Source organism: Arachis duranensis, chromosome 4, assembly GCF_000817695.3.
Source record: "Arachis duranensis cultivar V14167 chromosome 4, aradu.V14167.gnm2.J7QH, whole genome shotgun sequence".
NCBI lineage: Eukaryota > Viridiplantae > Streptophyta > Magnoliopsida > Fabales > Fabaceae > Arachis > Arachis duranensis.
In genome coordinates this window covers 9743032-9753715 of record NC_029775.3, presented here as the reverse complement: position 1 = coordinate 9753715, position 10684 = coordinate 9743032, and the positions used below count along the sequence as shown (strand labels likewise).

The 10684-nt window shown below is 30.6% G+C and overlaps 1 protein-coding gene and 1 pseudogene across 1 annotated transcript; both read right to left on the bottom strand.

Moving 5' to 3' along the window:
• Positions 1-3096: 3096 nt before the first annotated feature.
• Positions 3097-6963, bottom strand: LOC107483256 (wall-associated receptor kinase-like 22). Its single transcript, XM_016103887.3, has 3 exons — positions 5978-6963; positions 5684-5731; positions 3097-4340 (listed from the first exon to the last, which is right to left on the bottom strand). Exons 1-3 carry the CDS (start codon positions 6858-6860, stop codon positions 3127-3129), a joined length of 2145 nt encoding a protein of 714 aa, XP_015959373.1. The 5' UTR covers positions 6861-6963; the 3' UTR covers positions 3097-3126.
• A 2624-nt stretch (positions 6964-9587) lies between these two features.
• On the bottom strand, positions 9588-10343 carry LOC110280414 (wall-associated receptor kinase-like 8; annotated as a pseudogene).
• Positions 10344-10684: the final 341 nt, after the last annotated feature.

Sequence of the window (10684 nt, the reverse complement as noted above, 5' to 3'; positions counted from 1 at the left end):
TTTCGTGGAAGTTAGCCTTTTTTTTATACATATATTACCTGTTAATCTACATCCACTAATTTCAAATAATATCCATCTTTTTTTTTTAATTCGGATGCAAATTTTAGCTATGGAGGGAGACTTGTTGTTAGGGGTGGCAATATGTACTATATTCGTAGGTACTTAATCTGACCCAATTCGATTGGATAAGGTTGTCAACTTTATCTGCAGCGGGTAGGATAGGGTACGGGTTGAACCTCAACCTTATTCGACCAACTCGCACCTTATATAAAAATATATTTTAAGTGGATGTTAAACTAAAAACTTTTTACTAATGCAAAAGATCTTTAGTCATTAAAAAAAGATCATTAATTAATAATTTAATAAACTTTTTTTTATTTTAAAATGAGTTATATTTTAAATTATTATCAAGTTATATAATAATATTATATTTTTTTTATAACCCGCATGTAGGATCAGGTATCTGAGAGTTAAGAGTAGGTAAAGTTAGAATTAGAATAGTAAAGTTGATTTTATATAAAAGAAAAAGTATAAGGAGCCAATGGTCTAAACGTACAATGCAAGGTAGACAAAATCGCGTTTTTACTCGTAAAAACGCACGATTCTACGCTTCTGCTCCATCTTTCCGTCGCACTTCTGCTATCTGTGTTGGTGGAGTTGCAATCGCTCCGAAACGCCGAGAAAAATCGCAGACTCATTAAAAGCGAGAGTTTTCTGATGACCCATGTCTCATGAAGAAAATTGGTCTATAATTTCAATTTTGCACAGCCCACTAAGCACTCAATCCGAACCCAAACCCAAGTTCAATCCCCAATTTGTGTTTAAAAAGGATTGGAATCCTAGGTTCTCCTCCCCCCTCTCTCTCCCGTTCTGCATCTGAATCCTTTATCTTCTCAATTCCGAAATCAAAGTATGGGGTACTAGTGGTGGTGGTTGATGTGGCAATTTTCTGTCTCTCGTTCTCTTCTTTCAATCCTCTCTTCTCCTTTTGTCATTGCTAAAGCAACGTAAATGTAGCTTGATTGCTGCTGCCCTTTCACCATCACTCAAGTACCATGGGTGGTTTCGTCATGTTGCTGCAACTCTCTTCTTCTTTCTGGATTGCTGGATGTCGCTGACTGCTTCACTATTAGCTTTCTCCTCCTCATTTTTTTTGTTGTGTTTGTATTTGTGGTGTTTGTGTTAGCTTTATTGTGTTTAATTTAAACGAATTCTATTAATTTTTTCAATTTTCATTGCTTAGTTATTAATCTAGTTTGCTAGCATATATTATAGCCATTAGCATGTAACATATGTTCTGTTCTGTTTTTTTTTTTTTAATTTGTTCTATTTTATTTTGTTCTAAATTAATAAAATAATTTTTATATTGTGGACTTATTGTCTTAGCCGCTTAGGATTCTGAATCTAATATATTGTACGTCCACATAATTATTATTATTATTACAGTCACCCATTGTTTAAGAATATAATTTTTATACAAGTTATCAGTGTGAAATACTTTTTATCTCTTGAATTAGTTTTTGAATTATTGGAGTTAAATTTAGTCTATTTAATAATAATAACAATAATAATAATGTGAATATAAAAGAAATTTAATATACTTTTTTTTTTCTAAAATACTCATCATTATTATATATAATTCATAAAAGGTGACAGTTTTATTGTTAAGATATAGTGGTCACCCACCTAAGCAGTGGTGGAGTTTGAAACGAAATTTTGGGGGCCAGATAGAAGATAATTGTCAAGATGTTTTTGATATGAATCTTATTTAAGATAAGTTCGTCTAACCTCATCTCTCTGATTTGGGTAATATTGCCAAATTTGAAGCCATTTTTCAGGGTATCGTTCTAAAGAATTAAAGTCAAACTCATCAGATGTAACTCTTTAAACTTTTGAAGGTTGTATCTTACTTTCTTCGTGATTCATTAAAGTAGAAGAACTATCTACAAGTGTTGATATTGCGTGTTTTTCTTCTTGAATATTAGCCTTCCTCTTAAAAAATGCATCATCAACTCTTCGATTTTTTATGACTATTTTATATAAAAATTTGAATATATATCCAGTAAAATATGTAAAAAAGAAATTAGAAGGACAAATATTAGGTAAAGGGAGTGTTGCTTATTGAATAGAGAGCTGCGAAATGCGAATACACTCAATTCAATCTAATTCTAATATTATTTTGAATGTTTAAAACTAAAAATTATTGTGCAATAAAAGTAAGAGATGAAAATTAAACTTTGGTATTTTAAGTCATAATAAAATATTTGAGCCAACTGAACTATTTTTTATTTTTTAAAAAATTATTACTAATTTTTTTAATAAAATTTGGGGGGCCATGGCCACCCCTTGTCTGAACTAAGCTCTGCCACTGCACTCAAGATAAATAACAAGTTAATTATTATATTCATTTTATATACCCTAGATTAGCTGTATAGTGTATATGATAAATAGTTTATTTATTTGTTTTATGTAATTTTCAAAACTTCTTTTCATACAAACAAGGAATTTTCTACTTAGGTCTTTTTCTTTTTTCTTTTTTTTTTTGTACGAAGAAAAAAATTTATTTTTAGAAGAAACAAATTATAGACAATGAAGATTTGCAAATATTAATAATAATATTCAATTAATACATAAAATTATGCGCAAAATTTAGCTTCAATTCGTGCTGCTGGCTAGCTGCGAAATTTCTACTATTAATAGACTTATATTTAGATAGAATAGCTAGCTAGAGTATAAAAAAATACATGAACTGGATAATGACACGCAACAGTATTATCACAATGATGCTACTAGTCAATGTATAACAAAGTCATATTTTTAAATTATCACATGAAAGTATTCATTTCTTTGCTTAAATTTGGGTCAAGTCAATGAAATGCAATCATAAAAAGCGCATTCTATATTGAGCGAGTTTTAACTAATATATATTATAGATAACTTAATTTGTGTGAAGTTACCCAACAAATCTTGTTCCTCTTTATTATAGTTATGTGCCATGGTTTTGTATACAAATATTAATGATTTTTCTGACACTCAAAAAGTTAGAGGGCTGTTGGAGTATATATGTCTCCACCCCAGAACTATTTAAATTTAGATACAACAAAACAAATTGAGAAAACAAACCAATTATTTGAAGAAAATAGGCATTATTATCTCTGACTTTGAAGTGGGTATTGTGTTGCTTAGAGTTGAATTTGAACCTGTATCAGAAACAGAAGATGCAGCCCAAGATTGATATTCTTCAATTCCAGCAAACTCAGTTTCTTCAATGTTTTGTTGTGTGCTAGGCTTCATTTCCAATTTCAAGATCCTATATAGTTCACTTGCAACTTCTTTCATACTAGGTCTTTTTCTCCCATTTAACTCCAAGCACTTATATGCAAGATTAGCAACTGCAATTATATGCTCTTTCTCCCCCTCTTTTGTCACCCTTTCGTCAATGATATCAAATACACGATTTTCCTCCATAGAACAAAGAAAATAATGAGACAAACTTTTGGCTTCTTCCGTTCTCGACGATGATATTGGTTTTTGTCCGGTTAGAAGCTCGACAAGAACTACTCCGAAACTATACACATCACTTTTCTCTGTTAATTGACTTGTATGAAAGTATTCGGGATCTAAATAGCCAAAGGTTCCTTGAACTGCGGTTGTGAGGTGAGTATCTTCAAGAGAAATCATTTTAGATGCTCCAAAATCAGCTACTTTTGCTCTGTACTTTCCATCCAACAAAATATTTGTTGATTTCACATCTCTATGATAAATGGGTTGAGAAGCAGCAGAGTGTAAATAAAATATAGCTTCTGCAACTTCAGTGGCAATTCTCAAACGCATTTCCCATGTCATTGGTAAGTCCTCATTTTGGTCATGCAAATATTGGAAGAGATTACCATTAGGAATGAATTCATAAACAAGCAGAGGAATTTCTGTCTCCAAACAACACCCTAACAACTTAACCACATTTCTATGGTTAATTTGTGAAAGAATGACGAATTCGTTGATGAATTCTTCAACATTTCCCTCAACTTTGAACTTTTTAACTGCTACAATTTGACCATCAACAAGCATGCCCTTGTAGACAGTACCTTGGCCTCCTTTTCCAAGTACTCTGTTCACATTAAAGCTGTCTGTGGCTTTCTCCAAATCCTTCAGGCTCAAGTGTTTAACTTTTTCAACACTAACTTCACCCGTGGACAATCTCTGTTGTAGCAACAATCCTCCATTTTGTTTGAAGTTTTTTTCTTTGCGTTTCTTTGCTACTCTTTTTCTTACAACTTTATGCAACCACCACGAACGAAGGAGTAATATGATGGATCCTACGACGCTTGCCAAAATTGTTGCTACACATTTGGCACATCAAAAATAGAAAGAGATGTTACTTTTAACGGAAATATTTGCTAACTAAAAAAATTTAGTTAAAATCAACACAAAATTTGTTTTATTTAATATTTATTAATTGATATAATAATTAATAAATATTAAATAAGACAAATTTTAGTTATTTTTTTTATCTTTTTAACATTACTTTTACTTTAAATTGTCTATTACAAATGGAGTAATGTTATGTATACTAACGGACATTTTCTATCTTTATTATTAAAAGTAATTAATAAAAAAATAAAAATTTATCTTTCATACTATTAAAAAATGTACACCAGAAATATGAAAAAAAAAATACAAGTATATTTTTTATTGAGAAAATATGAAGAGCCAATGAAATATTTATACAATGTGTACAATGGAGGTTTAGGGAGTATTAGAGATATAATCATTAGTGTTATCTTTTCCCATCAGCTGAAGCTTTTGGAATGAGTAGTATCATGACATAGTATTAGTCTATTAGAGCTCTAGATCCAAAAAGTCCCTAGCATGACTCTTTTTTATTTTATAAATAATCGTTGTATATATCTATCTCAAAATATACATTAAAAATAAATAATTAAACAACATATATATTTATATATAGTAGATGATTTTTGGTATTCATATGTATAGTATTTTTGAAATAGAAAATATAAAAATTACACAAATATATTTATATTTATTATAATCATTTTATTTTTTTTAAAATATTTTTAGCAAATAACATTTTTGTATCTTTTGCTTTTAAAAAAACTTTCACCTTATTTTTACAAATAAAATATTATAATTTTTTAAGAACAATTTTGGAAAGTTCAAGACATTAACATCTTTATGAAAACTGAAGTTACAACTTACTACAATACCAAATTTATCATAAGAAAGGGTGAGAAAAAAAATTAAAGAGAGACAAATTTAAAATAAAGTGTGTGTGAGAGAGAGAGTAAGTTGCACGGTACAGTGGAGAGAGAAAATAATGAAAAAATAAAGATTTTTTTTATAAATAGTTAGATATTTATTTAAAAAAATATTATTTTATTTTTATTAAAATTTTAAGATAGGTTATATACTTTTTTTTTCATTCTCTCCGGACAAAACCACCTTCATCATAGTAAAATTGGTCAAAAAATAAGTATATAAATAGTATGTATGTAAAAAAATTAATTAATATGAAACTTATTTGTAGATATGGTCTGTAAAACATAAAAATATAATTTAACAGTAAATTTTGCAAGAAAAATTACACCAAATAAAAGAAAAATTCAACAGTGTTAAAAAAATTAAATGACAAGTGTAGTATGGATTTACAGGAGTTCATACGTACCTAAACCTAAGTATACCGATCCGCGGTGATGAATAGTTTCACTTTCACCTAAACCAAATAACGATGATAAAGTTAAATGTTAGAAAATATAGATGCTAAATAGTTTTTTATTTTTATTAATAATATGCAGTGAATAATCTGGAATATTAGGAGATAATAATATTTTGGTGGAAAATTGAGAATTGAAAAGTATTGATTTAAATAAAAGATATAAAAATATTAATTATGTAACAATTTAACTATAAAATTGTTGATAATGTAATTAGGTTATATTAAAAAGTTTAGTAAACTAACAATTTGAAGATATCCCTTTAATAACTTTAATACAGCCTCCCGGAATGTAAGGATTGCCAACGAAACCGTCGTAGCAATTACATGTGCGACCTGAGTGACTCCGTTCCGAAGATGTGATATAACTGTTTTGGCAGTTATCAGGCAGTTCCAAACTTGAGTCCACAATCTCCCACGCAAGCACCGCGGTGAATTTTAAATTGGTTAAGTCTGCCAGCTCAGCACTCTCCGACTCCCAAACAGCTTCTTCTATAATCATCGCATAACTGCAGTCCGATTGGCTCCTATTCTTTCCTGCGAGCCTTTCAGAAGTAACGTTGAATTCTGAGAGGTACAAAGGCAACGAAGACTCACAGCAATATTTACCGCTGCAATAATTGCCGGATATGCTGTGGAAGAAAATATCATCGTTGCTGTCGCAAATCGATGCGCACGCGCCAACTTGTACGGCGTTTGAGAGTAGATATGTAACAAGGTTGCAGCCCATGGCCACGAATTTGTTTCTTTCTTGGGAGTACACAAAGGGGCTCCCTCTCAGGTGTATGACTGGCCCAGAAATGACGCCATCGCCATGGCAGTTCAAAGTGAAGGTCAAGCTCGATATAGTAACCGTGCTGCGCGACGCATCGATGGAACTCACTTCCAGGTCTGTGGCTTTCAGGTAAGGGGTGAGAGTGGGAACGTTGTTCATGGGTTTGTTCAAGCATTCTATTTCAAACCACTTACCCGCATAGCACGCGGGATCATTCATTCCAAACGGGTAAGGGATCTCAACTTCTCCACACATGGAATCACACTTCGGTGAGATTGTGATTTGTGCAGATTCCAGAGTATGTACGAAGCATAGAAATGTTAGTATGATATCAAACGCAAGTTGAAGAAACATTGCATGTGTTGTAGCAAAAGAATGCGTCCTGGAGTGATATTCCTCAGATCTTCTTGATGATGAGGGGGAATGCGCATTTGGTTTTCCTATAGTTTGGTGGATATTTATGTCACTTCGTTACGAGCCATATAGACTATAGTCTATGGTATTTAATTTGCATGCCTGTCGCGTATAGAAAGAAGTTGTGATACAAATTTGTTAGGAATCCTTAGTTTTTCAACGCCTGTCTCATTACTCTCTCACTTTGCGTCTCTATTGCGGCGAAGTTTCTTGCATGGAAATTCAAACTCCCTAACCCTTTCTTCTTTTGTAATAAGGACTTGAGAATGAAGAAAAGTAAAATAAAAATGATAAATGAGAATGATTCAGACATTGAGTATGTATCGTTTTAATAATGGTTTATTGGTGTATTCTCATTTGAAAAATTATAATATGTTTGGAGAAATTAGTTAAAAAGTAATTTTAAAGTAATAGAATTTTGTAGTTATGAGGCAGATCCAAGCTGCTTCTTCCGCAATCACCGCAAAGCTACACTTATGACTCGTGCTCTTTTTGAGGCTTTGAGGTTGCCGTTCCAGTTAGTTATGTTGCATTGTATTTCGAAACCCTTCCCTGCATGGCATGTGGGATCATTCATTCCAAACGGGTAAGGGGTCGATACGGATCCGCACGTTGAATTACAGTGTGGTGAAATTGTGATTGGCGCTGCAGATTCCGCAGGAGTATGTATGAAACATATTAATATCATGATATGAAATGCAACTTGCAACAACATTATTGTGTTATTTACTTATTTCTCCTTCTCTTTCGCTTTCTGAGGCAGAGGTGCATTTAATTTCTGGAAGCCACTTAGATAAAGATGTCAAAAACGTCTATTTTTAAAGATATTTTTTAAAAATTAAAATTTAACACATATAATTAATTAAATTATATTATTTTTATTAAAATTAGACTAGACAAATCAATTTAGCAAAAATATTAATAATAGAAAAGAAAAAGGCTAAAATTTAGAATTCTCAAAATTAACATATATAATAAGAGTATTTTAGTCATTTTATATAATAGGGGTATTATAGTCATTTTTATGTCATGGGAGTTCGGCTATATTTTTATGTTGGTTGCCGAAGATCTAACACAATCCTCCTCTTTTATCCGGGCTTGGGACCGGCTATGTACCGCAAGTGTAACATAGGCGGAGTTATTGTAGTCATTTTTTATAAAAAATAATATTAATTTAGACAGATTCAAAATTTAATTCACTATTTTTCGATCAAATTAATTTGTCTAATATAATTTTGACAAAAATAACATAATTTAAATAATTATATGTGTTAAATTTTAATTATTAAAAAATATTTAAAAAAAAAGACGTTTTCTGCATCTTTATCGAACCATCTCCCTTAATTTCTATCTTATCTTCGTCGATTTTTCTTATATTTGTTTCGTGCAACACCCGGTCTTTGAGGTTTTAGAAAACTGGTCAATGTTGCAAAAAGTTGTGTTACGGCGAATGGGTTTGGAAATGATTTGTTGTTGGATTATTATTGGTTATTATTTTCAACACGCTCGCTCACTTCAACCTTCAAAGTTTGAATTATCATTCCATTTATATACAAAAGAATACTCACATGATAATATTTTTATATAAAAATTCAAATATCATTATGAATTTTTATATGGTTAATTAAATATACTTAATTAATTATATTAATTTATCTAATAGTTTAAAATATTATTTTTATATAAAAATGTTATTATAAAAATATTCACTTATATATAATAGGGCCCTCCAAATTTTTTTTTTTGACAATCTCTAAATTTATTTATTGTGTCTAAGTTTCAGAGTGGGCCGAGTATGTTGAGTGGTCCACTTCTATATATGGTGCTATTGAGAAAATTTGGCTATTAATCTTATCATATATGGTCCACTTTTTATATTTGAAAATTACGGTGAACAATAAAAAATATTTTACCAAAAAAAAAATCCACTATTACACCAAATCCTGTGTCAATATGGCTAATTAATTATAAAACAACTATAATGAAGAATATATTATTTAACAACTTAATTCCAGGTTGATACAGCCAAAAGGCATTATGCGGAAATTTATTTTACTTGAAAGAGATACAAATACAACTGAATAAATATACAATTGTAATTTTTTTAGAAGCTGGTTTAATAAAAACACTAAAAATTTGTTTTTTTAAAGATATTTATACATATCATGTTATTATTGGACATCTTTATTAAATCGATTAATAATTTATTTTTTAATAAATCAGAATAAAATCGATATATTATAGCAACAATAATAAATCCAAATATCTGCATTTTAACTATTAGACTCGGTTTAATCCAATCGAATTAAATAATCTAAACTGAATATCTTTAAATTTTTTTATAAAAAGATAAATATATCTCTAACTTTTTGTTTTGTGGACATTTAAATTCCTAAAAGTTTAAAAATACAATTAGATCCCTAAAAAAATTGGGTTTATTGTTATTGTTATAAAAAAATCAGTTTTATTCTAAGTTATTAAGAAATTAAAAAATAATCGATTCATTAACACGTTTAATAATGCCACAAGTAAGCATATTTACAAAAAGACCGAGTTCGTTCTTCCATCAAATACACAGAAATACAATTATCTTGAGTTCATATCTCCAACCATAATAACTTATGTTACATATATAAATATGAACAGCAACTTAAGAAAATTTACCAATTACTGGGTAAGAATATGCATAACCTCTAACTCTGAGGTGTGTGTTATGTTGCTTGGACATATATCAGGAGCAGAATCTGCAAACCATGGATGGTGATATTCAATTGCGGGATGCTTAATTTCTTCATGATGATTTTGTTGTGCATTATTAGACTTCCTTTCAATTTCCAGATCTCATCCAATTCTCTTGCGACTTCTTTCATAGTTGGCCTACTTTTCTCATTGAGCTCTAAGCATCTATATGCAAGATTCGCAACAGCAATTATGTGCTCTTTCTCCCTTCTTTTATCACCCTATCATCGATTATGTCAAACATACGATCTTTCTCCATGAAAAGAACAAAATATGAAGCTAAACTTTTCGCTTCGTCGGGTCTTAAGGAGGACAACGGCTTTTGTCCTGTCAAAAGTTCAAGAAGAACTACTCCAAAACTATAAACATCACTCTTTTCTGTCAATTGGCTAGTATGGAAGTATTCAGGATCCAAATATCCGAAAGTCCATTGAACTACTGTGGTGATATGAGTATCTTCGATAGAGATCATTTTAGAAGCTCCAAATCAGCTACTTTTGCTCTGTACTTTCCATCCAACAAAATATTTGTTGACTTCACGTCTCTGTGATAGATTGGTTGAGAAGCAGCTGAATGTAAGTAAAACAAAGCTCCTGCAATCTCAGATGCAATTCTCAAACGCATATCCCAAGTCATTGGTAAGTCCTCATTTTGGCCATGCAAATATTCATAAAGATTGCCATTAAGGTAAAGTGTTTAACTTTGTCAACATTAACTTCCCCGAAGATATCCTTTTTTAATTCTAGCAGCACACCTCCGTTCTTTCTGTAGTTTTTTCCCATGCGGTTCTTTACTATTCTTCTCCTTACAACTTCATAAACTGGCCATGAAACACAGAGTAGTAAAATGACAGATCCAACACTCGAGAAAACACCTAACAAATTTGGCACATTAGTATATAAGATATTACGTACTTTGTCCGACTCAACAAAAGAAAAAAAAGAAACAAGTTGCATGCGCCAGTAATTTTTACTCAATACTTAGCTAACAAAAATGTTTTTTTTTTTTTAATTTTAGATATTAAA

Bases quoted from the DNA above. Each gene is read 5' to 3' on its own strand.
- LOC107483256 (XM_016103887.3), bottom strand. From the start codon at position 6,860: ATGTTTCTTCAACTTGCGTTTGATATCATACTAACATTTCTATGCTTC. The intron at 5,732-5,977 runs GTTAGTTTACTA...TATTTGGTTTAG, and splicing joins TAAAGGGATATCTTCAAATT to GTGAAAGTGAAACTATTCAT. The intron at 4,341-5,683 runs GTACGTATGAAC...CCAAATGTGTAG, and splicing joins ATCGGTATACTTAGGTTTAG to CAACAATTTTGGCAAGCGTC.